At 38.5% G+C, this 11,604-nt stretch overlaps 3 protein-coding genes across 14 annotated transcripts in view; 2 read left to right on the forward strand and 1 right to left on the reverse strand.

Annotated features, from left to right (window-relative positions):
• LOC126384375 (zinc finger protein 184-like) overlaps positions 1-11,604 on the forward strand; it is a 127,888-nt gene that overhangs the window by 95,047 nt on the left and 21,237 nt on the right. The window contains exon 1 of one of the 3 annotated variants that reach the window (XM_050035410.1): positions 2,952-3,129. The exons of the other annotated variants lie outside the window; for them this stretch is intronic. Coding sequence (XP_049891367.1) covers positions 3,060-3,129 — 70 coding nt within the window. The 5' untranslated portion in view covers positions 2,952-3,059. Of the gene's footprint in view, positions 1-2,951; positions 3,130-11,604 lie in introns of those variants that run through there. 3 annotated transcript variants of the gene reach the window in all.
• LOC126384384 (zinc finger protein 665-like) overlaps positions 1-11,604 on the forward strand; it is a 197,254-nt gene that overhangs the window by 58,855 nt on the left and 126,795 nt on the right. The window lies entirely within an intron of this gene.
• The window catches only part of LOC126384388 (zinc finger protein 835-like), a 108,363-nt gene that overhangs the window by 42,360 nt on the left and 54,399 nt on the right, over positions 1-11,604 (reverse strand). The window lies entirely within an intron of this gene.

An 11,604-nucleotide genomic window follows, 5' to 3' on the forward strand; every position in this document is an offset into this window, starting at 1 on the left:
AAGTATGTATTAATATCTGGCAGTATACATGTGTGACAATAGTCATATGTGTATAATAACAGTAGCCTTGTGTATGTGTAGTAATGCCTCTCTGTCAGCTCCCCATGTCAGACCGGCCAAACACCTCATGAGCTTTAACAGCTTCTTACATTTGGTCTCAACTTTCTCAATATGATTTTTCCATGTTTATTTATCATCAATCCATAGACCTAGGTACTTAAACACTCTGACTCTTTCCATGGGCTTACTGTAAAGAGTTAACACCTGCTTGTTATCTATTTTCTTTTTAGTAACCAACATATAACATGATTTTGAAACAGAGATTTTAGATCCCCAATCATAGGACCATCTCACTACATCTGTTATTGCTTTCTGGATGCATTTCAGAACATGTGACAAGTTTTTCCCCCTTTTCCAGATTGCTCTGTCATCAGCGTACAATGAGGACTGTATACCTACCCCTATATTCTCAAATATATCATTAATCATTATATTAAATAGAATTGGACTGATGACGCTGCCTTGTGGTATTCCATTTACAATGTCAAAGCTATCTGAGATTTCAGAACCTACTTTTACTTTTAAAAGTCCTTTTTGTTAAAAAGTCCATGATCCAGTTATATAAGCGTCCACCTATGCCTAACGTATTCATTTTAATTAACAGGCCTTCTCACCACATGGAATCATACGCTTTCTCGATGTCAAAGAAAACTATCACCATCATTTCCTTCATATTTAGGGTCTTCTCAATGTCATTACTCACTTTAATGAATCAGCTGTGGCTCTTCCTCTCCTGAAGCCACTCTGATTCTCATCTAGCAGATGTTTTTCTTCTAAAAAGTATGATAACCTGTAAACAATAATTTTTTCCACCATTTACATAAATGTGAAGTGAGGGCTACTGGCCTGTAATCAGTTCAGTTCAGATCAGTTTTATCATTAACGTCCCAAAGGGCAAATTAGGTTGCAGCGGCATAGAGGCACAAAAACACACACATAAAAACATGGTAAGACAGAACATAATCTTTACCTGGTTTAGCAAATGGCAAAATTAACGCCAACGTCCACCCATCAGGAAGTATAAGTACTATTGTGTGCACTGAAGTCACCAAACTTCTCTGTGGCTTTCCTCCAACACTGCTGCAGTTAGAGTAATAATTATTTTCACTGGGTTTAGTGCACTGTACACCTCAACAATTGTACTTTCATGTTCATTTGCAGTATTTATTCTTCTAAACGCTAAATTGTCTTTAATGAATGTGATACAGGCACCTCCTTGGTTATTTGCTCTGTCCAGTCTGACCAAGACCATAACAAAGTCTAGATGGGTCTCAGCCATGTTTCCTGAATACATATTATGTCTGGTTTATCACTCAAGTCTTTAATGACTTACTTAAATTCCTCACCATTTGCAATTAAATTCCTGTGAGTACCATTATTAGTTTAATGGCTAGAAATATCAGCAGTAAGAGGTTCATCATGTCTTGTATTGTTTTACACTCTACACTTGAGATCCCGAGAAACTCCTTTGCAGCTTCAACAATTGTTTCAGTTCTCACATTTCTGTCATTTTGTTCTAACCCAATGTAAACACAAAATTTACTTAATCAGCTAGCAGAGTTCCTTCCTTTACCTCACACTGTGGGATGTCTCATGCTGGCCTGTGTGGCGCGTCTCTGTTTCCTGCAATAAGAGGACCAGTTCTGTTAACAGTGTTACTCCTTTCAGTTTTATTTTCCTTCGCTACCTGTGCATTGTTCACACTCTGCATATGACACTTTGTTTAGCATCTTATATCTTTGGACTTCTCTTGCTTGCGTTTGTGCCTCACAACCTCCAAAGGCTGCACTATGGTCTTCTCCACAATTGCAACACTTACAGTAATCGGCACATCTTTCCCACACCTCCCAAATGCATGGTCTCCTCCACATCTTGCAAATCTTTCTTTTCCTTTGCACTGTTTCACAGTATGTCCCATTCTCTGACATTTAAAGCACCTTAAAGCTGGAGGAATGAACTCTCTTACTGTGTAGCAGAAGAGGTCTAGCATAACTTTTCTTGGAAGGTCAAGCTCAAAGTCAATAATTACTGACGTAATTACGTAATAATTATACTCGTTCTCCATTTCTTTTATTAGTAATGCGTTTAGCATCGAGCACTTTACCTCCCTTCAGTTCTGTTTTAATCTCTTTCATTGAGACAGATAGTGGTACTCCAGAAATGACTCCCCTATGTGTAGCCGCTGTGCCAGGAACATGGGTTTTGACTTTTTTACCATCCATAGTATTTGTTTTCAATCATCTTGCTGTTTTTTACTCACTGCATGAACAAGTATGCGCTTGTTATTCAAGTACTTTGCAAACCAACATCCTTTGAGAGCTTTAGCTTTAGCTTAAATATAAGGTGGAAATTCTCAACAAATACAATTATCACTTTCCAATCATTGCTCCCATATTCAGCTCAGCAAAAAAGATCCCCCAAACATGCCTTGGGTTTGGAGGACATGTAAAAAAAATTAAGCAAAAAAGTTTAAAGAAAAAAAAACCTCACCAAAAATCTTTTCTAAAAAACAAATTAAAAGAGGAAAAATAAAAGCAACATTTTTAAAGAAGAAAATTAAGCAAATGTTAAAGTTATTGTTGAAAGCTCAGATTTCCCCCCAAAATGTTTTCTGTAAACACTAATCCCGCATAAATAATAAACAGTACCTCAGAACCAATGAGACATTATTCTGGATGTTTACGTTTTATGTATTATTCTATTTTCTATTCTATATTTCATCAATATTTTTTAATGATTCTGTTTTTATTTGTTATTTGTTATTCTTAATTATTATTATTGTTATTAATATTAATATTATATGTTCTCATATTGTTCAATAAAGAATTAAAAAAAAAACGGATACGGGATCTTATTTTGAAATCTGTCCCGGAAGTGATAGTCATATCCGGTGGTCTGACCGCCGTGATTAGCAGTGTTAGCAGAGTGAACCGTTAGCTGGATCTAAATAACGGCAGAAAAACAAACCGTCAGAGTTTAGTTCAGTAACCGGAGCAGAGATGGACCCACACCGGAAGCTGCTGTCTGACGTCACGGACGAGGCTTTAAACCCGAGGAGAAGAAGAAGAGGTTTGTTTCCTGTCTGCTAGTGTTGCTAAGCGAACGTTAGCCTGCTAGCCGCGGTTAGCTTCAGTCTGAGCCTTTGTTTGTTCGTTTGTTTATTTGTTTTTTAGAAGAAGCGGTTGAAGTAACGAAGTACTTTTACTGAAGTACTCAAGTACAGTTTAAAGGTGCTTTACTCGAGTATTTCCTTTCAGAGGAAACTGTTGTACTTTTACTGCCCTCCAGTTATCAGACAGCTTCAGTTCCTTTACAGAGTATTGAGACTAAACATGATCAATAATCAGTGATGACGTGTTAATAGAAATCAATCTACATTTAAATGAGCTCATAAATCAATTATATATAAATAGCATTTATCAAATATACAATCACTTTTATACACACACACACACACACACACACACACACACATACATACACATATACATATATATATGTTGTAACGCTGGGTATATAGTGACTGTTGTTATGTGTGTTGATTACATTATTTCTATTGAGGGAGGTGTCCATCGTAGGGGTATTGGCTGATAAGTTGTTCTGGGGAGGGGTAAGGAATGTTGGGGGTAAGTTACGACAGTTTACGACAGAGGGGGTGGGAGTGAGAGCGGGAGGCTGCGGAAGCTGTTGGCAGCATAGTGATTGAGGGGCAGCAGTTCAGAGAGAGTTAGAGAGCTGTTTTGTTATTTTCCCGGGGACACCTCAACCTCGGGTTAGCTGTTGCTACGGCAAGGGAATAAATCGGGGCTCTGCTGAGCTAGCAAACTGCAACATCGCCTCCTCCTCGTCCTTCCTCTACCCTCCTAGCTACCCTGCAACGCAACAATATATATATATTAGTTACAGACGAGGTGTGACCACTCCGCAACAAAGTGTACAAAACAATCACAGAGACAGAAACTCACATGTTGTTATTTAGTGTCTGTATTTTATTCACTTTTTTCTTGATATTCTATTTATATGGTCTGGACATTGTTTCAGTATTTTTCTCGACATTTTAATTTAATTTTTCTTTCCAGTTATTATTGATAGTATATTTGAAATTTCTTTATTAACGGGATAAACCCCTTGAGATGCGACATCTCGTTCGCGAGGGGGTCCCACAAGTCAATCCAAAACACTTGACAATAAATAGTAATAAAATAAAATAAAACTTGAGAAAGACAACCATTAACAACCTTAATCTCAACATAAAATAAATAACAAAAGAAAGAGAAAGATAAAATAGATCAGTCTAAAATAATTTTAACATAATCATAGTAAAAATAAGAGAGAAAAAAAATAGAATAATAAGAGAATTTGGGAGTGACAGTGCATTAAATTATGAATGGAAACATTGACAATCAGGTTTTAAATAAGTAAACAAGGTATTTTTAAATAAATGGAGCGAGGACAACAAACGAATATAAACAGGTAGAGTGTTCCAGTTGGAAGGGGCCAACGACTTGAAAGCTTTTTTGCCAATTTCTCTAGTGACAAAGGGGACTGTAAAAAAAGACTGGTCTGAACTTCTTAAAGTGTAATTGGAAAGATAAGGAACAAAAAATTGTTTAAGACAATGAGGAAAATTAAAGTGAATGCATTTGAAAATGAACTGAAACCAGTGATATTGCAATTAAAGTGAATGCATTTGAAAATGAACTGAAACCAGTGATATTGCCATCTATTATCTAAAGAAAGCCACCCAAGTGTGTGATATAATATACAATGGTGAGTAAAAAAAGAACATCCTAATATAAATCTACATAATTTGTTATATGCCACATTGAGGGGCTGGAGATCAGTTTTCGATGCAGTCTGGTAAACAATATCAGCATAATCGATTATGGGCAGAATAAGTTGCAATATGAGTTTTTTTTCTGACATTAAATGTAAAACAATGCCTAGATCGAAACAAAACCCCTACACCAAAATTAACTTTCTTTAAAACATATTCAGTATGTGGTTTAAATGTTCGTCTTGAGTCAATCCAAACACCCAAATATTTATACTTTTCCACTTTCTGGAGAACTCTACCATCATTATAAGTTAGAAACAAAGAATCAGTTTTTGTCTCGAACCAAAGAGCATTGCACATGTTTTAGTTTGGTTAAGTAATAATTTGTTTTCAGAAAGCCAAGTCTGAAAAATATCAAAGTCATGTTGTAAGGATTCTTGAATTAGTAAAAACGAGGGCTTTGAGGTGTAAATAATAGTATCATCTGCATATAATTGGACAGAACATCAGAAAAAATAAGAGGAAGGTCATTAATGAAAATAGAAAAAAGAAGTGGACCCAAAGTTGATCCTTGAGGAACACCTCTAGGCTGAATAAGTAAATCGGATTTACATCCTTTGAGAGAAACACATTGTTTTCTACTATATAGATAGCAATTGAACCACAAAAGAACATGTTTAGATAAACCAATGGCATATAGCTTGTCTAACAACACGTAATGGTCAACAAGATCAAAAGCTTTAGTAAGATCAACAAAAATTGATCCAGTAAGAAAACCCTGATCAGATGCCGAAAACACATCATTTGTAAATTTTAAAAGAGCAGTAGTCGTGGAGTAGTTGGATCTGAAGTCAAATTGATATTGAGAGAGAATATTATTAGTGTTCAAATAATAATTTAATTGGTTAAAAATAATTTTTTCAAAGACTTTTGCGATGGAACATAAAATTGAAATAGGTCGATAATTATTAGGATCAAGGGTATCACCACCCTTATGAAGAGGAGTAATACATGCACATTTCCAAATGGTAGGCATTTCATATGTATACAAAGAAAGATTGAATAAATCTGATAATGGAAAGCATATAATGTGAGATGCTAATTTAATAAATTTTGTCTCAATTCCATCAAGCCCAGGACCAGTGCTCTCTTTCAACTCAGCAATTACACCAGAAACATCTGCGGGGGTTATAGTCTGAAAATGAAAAGAGCTATGAGCTGGCAGAACAGGGATTGAATTTAAATGTGGGGTATTAGGGATTAAGTAGGAGCAGACAGAGGAGAAATGCTGATTAAATGCAGAAGCAATGGGTAGTGGATCATTAAGTATTACATCAGAAACTCTGAGCTGATTAATTGAGGAATTGTCTGGTGTGATCATAATGTCCTTAATTTTACTCCAGAATTTTTTGGGGTTGTTGAAATTATTATTTAGGGATTCCCTATAATAGTCAGACTTTGCATTCCTTGCTTGAGTTTTACTAGTGTTCCTACATTTTCTGTACACTTCCCAATCAGTAGGACTCTTTGTCTGATGAAATTTAGCCCACACTTTGTCCCTTTCTCTAAAGAGAGATATGATTTCAGCATTGATCCACGGTAGATGAGTACCTTTGACTTTTGCTTCTCTCCAAGGAGCATGTTTATCTACCACCTTCAAAAACTCAGAAGAAAAAAAATCCCATGCATTTTGGACATCTGGAATCAAGCTAAATCTTTCCCAATTTAAATTAAGGAGATCAGAAATAAAAGTATTAGGGTCCATTTTCTTACATTGCCTAATTCTAATCAATTTGGGTGGGGATCTTTGTAGTTTGATCTTCCATATACAGTAGACTATAGAGTGATCACTAAGACATTTTGATAGGACACCCACATCTCAGATTCTATTTTTATGTGAAACAAGAATCCAATCAAGTAATGTCTGAGACGTAGGGGTAATCCTAGTGGGGTCCTTAATTAACTGGGTCAAATTCAAATTTGAAAAAGACATTTCATCCCTACTAGAAGACCCGTCTAACCAATTCTTGTTGAAGTCTCCCAGAATAATAAGTTCATTACTACAGTCTATTGAGCTAATAGTTGCAGACAAGCAGTTAGATGACTCAGCAGGTGCTGTAGGGGGTCTATATACATTTCCTGTTGTGATGTATTTGTTTTCATGGAGAATAACTTTAACAAAAATACACTCAAAATGATTTGGTTCTACACGAGGTACAACTAGCTCAGATGCAAGGTTTGATGCAACATATATGGCCACACCACCACCTCTGCTACATCTATCAGCTCTATATAAAACATAATTAGGGAGTTTGATTTCGTTGTCTGATATTATACTACTTAACCAAGTTCCAGAAATGGTGATAATAGCTGGTTTATGAGAAATAACCCATGCTCTAAATAAATCAATTTTTGATACAAGGCTCCTAATGTTCATATGTATTATTAGTATTATTAGTAGGGCTGTCAAAATTGCTCAAAAATGACGTTCGAATATTCCTTCTAAAAATAACTCGTAGGTTCGAACCATTCAAATTTTTTTTTTGTCCACAAGAGGGCAAACTAATACAAGGAAACATACTTGTATATGAAACATAACTACTTGTAGGTATTTTTATTTCAACATTAACGTCTTTGAAAACATTTACATACCTACACATTAAAACACATAAAACAATTATCTATAACATNCCTCTCGCTCGCCCCCCCTCTCTGACCCATGGCCACACCGCCCATGTTAACCGATTGTGTCATCCACACCGGCTGCGCCGCGCCGTGCAGCTCCGTTTCAGCGTCTGGTCTATTTTCTGCGCAAGCCGCGAGCGAATGTGTCAAGCCGGGGGGTGACGGAGACAACAGCTGGGAGCAGAACCTCTTGTCGACCAGCAGCCCTTCCGCGGGCGGTGTGGCCCTGGCGTTTATGCAGTGCGTTCAGTGCAGCGGCCCAGGCCAACGCACACTCGCAAAGAGGACAGCTGCGGTGGTGTTTTTTTTCTCTCCACAATCGAATATCAATTTTCACATTCAAAGGTCCATTTTTTTTTTCAAATTCGAATTTAAATTCGAATTTAGAATATTCGTTGACAGCCCTAATTATTATAGTGATATTTAAAGGAGACCTGTTATGCTTTTTGGGGTTTTCCCTCTTCTCTTGTAGAGTTGGGCGGTATCCAAATTTTGATACAGTTAAACCTTCCCCACATTTTCCCAGGGTATACGGTATTACCGTGACTAATTAAAATTAATTTTGAAGGGCTCAGAGGAAGTCGCCAAAATGTTGGCTTGTGCCTATACCATTCAGAAACAGAACAGCAAACATTACATAGGCCTAAGAATACTGAAAAATAAAAACAAAACATGCACAACATTAACAACTTTTATTAACAAAGAACTGTTCTGTCCGTCAGAACATTGAAAATGAAATACAAACAAACTATAATGATAACTATAGCAGCATCATATGCTTCAAAACTATTTAAGGTTTTTTGCCAGAAAATCCAGCATGTTTACTTTTTCCAGCTGCAGCAGGGCACGTAATGGATTGACGCGGTGCTGACACACCGCTCTGATGGAGAGCTTGTGGCACGGCCCAGAGTCATCTGTTTTTGGGTGGTTCAGGTTGTGCTTCTCCCTCCTCCACTCTGATGGCCACTGGACCTGCTGCTGCTGCAGAAGTTGTGAAGTTGTGGGGGTTTTTTTGGGACCAACTTGCTTGATGCGCAGCTTGCCATCTTTTCTTCTCTTTCTCGCATCTGAGCTGTCACGTGACAACGTCACATCCAAAAACCTTATCAAATGTCCCGACAACAGTTAAGGGCAGTTATAAGAGAAACATTATAGCCTACTATTAGTTTTAAATTGAAAACTCAATCACGCATACATAGGTGCTGGACAAACACTCATTATTTAGGCATTAAATAAATTATATTTAATATTATATCTGGCCCCTATAGGCCTATATGGGCAGCAGATTTTTTTTTAATGACGGTAATGAAACAGATACCGTTGCTATTTTTAGATACCGCAGGATACCTTATTACCGTATTATCGCCCAACCCTGTTCTTTAGTGTGTTATATAACATTTTTCTGCCTCTGTAAGGTCTGATAATAAAAATAAAGAGTCCAGTCTAAAGGGAGCTCTCTCCCCCCACAGACACACATCACGTGACCTGCATAAAACAGCTCGTTTTGAATTTCCTGCTTTCACTTCCGTGATTAGTTTCATAATAGTGTTCATGGCACACAGTGCCTGCCTGAGCCACACCCCGAAACACACCTGCTCTGAGCTGAGGCGGAGGAGAGAGGCCTCAGAGTTTGAACCTGAGGAGACGCCATGTCTAGGAGATGCTGCTTTCTTCATTGTGACCAGAAATGACCCTGGTCTACATTTTAGTGTGTGTAGGTGCTATATGCTAAGATATTGATGTTTATGTTTGTGTTGACATCAGCTGTCAGTTGACACCTTTCACACATGTCACGTGGGTGTGGTCAGGGAGCAGTGATTGAGTGATTGAATGAATGGGCATATATTCACCTGTTCACCACGGCGGCTGCATGGAGAGGGGCTGAGTAGGGAGGGCGTATTTTTTGTTGACCGCTTAACCTAACTGAAAACTGGGTATTTGAACATCTTGCCTTGCCTTGCCTGTTTGTTCGCTGTTGAAAATAACTACAGACACAGTCGGAGAACTTGGAAATGGCTTTGTCATTTGTGTGGCGAGTCAGCAGTGCAATGCTCCCTCACTCTCAGTGACTCCGTCTTTTGTTTGGCGTCACTATATCTTTGTCAACAAAAAGAAACTACACCCAAACGGCCTATGTGGACACACGGATCACGCCACACGGTGCATAACTGCAACGCCAGAGACTGATCACAACGCGGACTTCAGACCGGTAGGCCTGTATCACTCGCATTCATTCATTCATGCTGTGTATGTTGGATTGAATGCAGTTTGATTGACAGCGCGTTTATTAGGGAGCGCTGCCTGTATGTGAAAGTCCCCTGAGACACGCTGTCCTGCTCGTTGAGAGTGATTATCTGTGGTGTTTTCCAATACTTATGGATGTGAAACAAACGATCTGTGGAAATAATTAAAACTATGCTGGGTGTATTGTTGATTCACTGCGCAAATCACTGAGTTGCTGAGCTTCAGAAGGCAATATGAGTGAAATAAATGAACAAGTGGAAAACAATGGGTCTGAAGCAGTGGATGGCAATGAAAGAGCTCATGAAACGAAATGAGAATGCACAAGAATTGGAATCAAAACTCTCACTCAGCTCCTTGAAACTGCTGTTAACCTGCATCAAACAATAACTCCACTGTAACCAGAGGATGAAAAAGTTACACAAAATGAATGGTTCTCAAGTATTGAAAATTACAACAGTACATTCAGGGATGATGTGATTCAGTGTTTGGATGAAAAGACACATGTTCCCAATCCTGTTGAAAATGATTTGGTTGCAGCAACAAAGGATGTGTGTCACTTTCAAATGGATGATGCTTCACAGGCAGCAGCACAGGACACAGGCCCCATCACACTTCGTGAAGGCTCACAGGATGATGTGAAACCAAGTGATAGCATATCAAATGTGCAAAGCAGACTGCACAAAGTGCTGCAAGTGGAAAAAGCTCTGCAAGTGGAAAAAGGTTCTCTGTATCAAGCCCCTCCTCTGCTCGCATTAAGGCAAAAGCTGATTTAGCTGCATTGATGGCAAAAACGACAAAAACTTTTACAGGACAGACATGCACTGGAGGAGGAAGAGCAGCAAATACGGAAACGTAAAGAAAGGCTCAAGTTGGAAGAAGAAATTGCTGCACACTTGGCTAAAGTGAGTGTGCTAACGGCTGCTAGCACATCTGTAACAGATAGGTCCAATGCAATGAATTCTTACCTTAAAAATGAACAAGGAAAAACAGCGAAGTTCAGTATCGACGCCGCTCCTTTCATTCCTCAGAGGCTGGAAACACCTAAACAGCATTCGAAAATCATGGTCAGCGATCAGGTGACAAGGCCTAAAGCAGATAGCTACTTGAAAGCGCCACCCATCTGAGCCCAATCCTCAGTCCAGTGCTTATAATGATCAGACGCAACATGGAACCATTCTCAACACTGAAGGTTCATCAGGCAATGAGGAGCAAAGCAATGTTCTTGACATCATGAAAAGGCAAAATGAAATAACAACACTACTGATACAACAGCAGCAACGGTCATCCTTGCCCAAAAGAGATATTCAGGTCTTTGATGGTGACCCAACATTTTGGAGATGAACAAAGGATTGCAGCTGCTTATATGGATAAGGCATTGTCATGGGCCCCAGTTAAATCAGAGGATGTTAAGGCGCTCCAGGACTACAGCTTATTTCTCAGAGGCTGTTCAAATGCAATGATCGAAGTGCAGTACATGTTTGAAATGGATATGCCTGCTAATATGCTGACAATAGTAAAAAAGCTGCCTTACAAGCTAAGGGATCGATGGAGGACAATTGCTTGTGAAATACAAGAGAGGCGTAACCAAAGGGCTACATTCAGTGATATTGTTCATTTCATTGAAAGGCAAGCAAGGATTCTAACAGACCCAGTGTTCGGGGACATTCAAGATGCAACACCAGTATTAAGCAGAGACATAAATCGAACCAGCTTAAAACCCAGATCTAGGCCAAAAGGAAGTAGTTTTGCTACAACTGTGACTACTGCAGAGAACAATAACACTACACCAAAGGAAGTCAAGAAAATCTGTCTGTTTTGTGAGGGTGGACACGCTTTGG

This window comes from Epinephelus moara, chromosome 22, assembly GCF_006386435.1.
Source record: "Epinephelus moara isolate mb chromosome 22, YSFRI_EMoa_1.0, whole genome shotgun sequence".
NCBI classification, from domain to species: Eukaryota; Metazoa; Chordata; class Actinopteri; order Perciformes; family Serranidae; genus Epinephelus; species Epinephelus moara.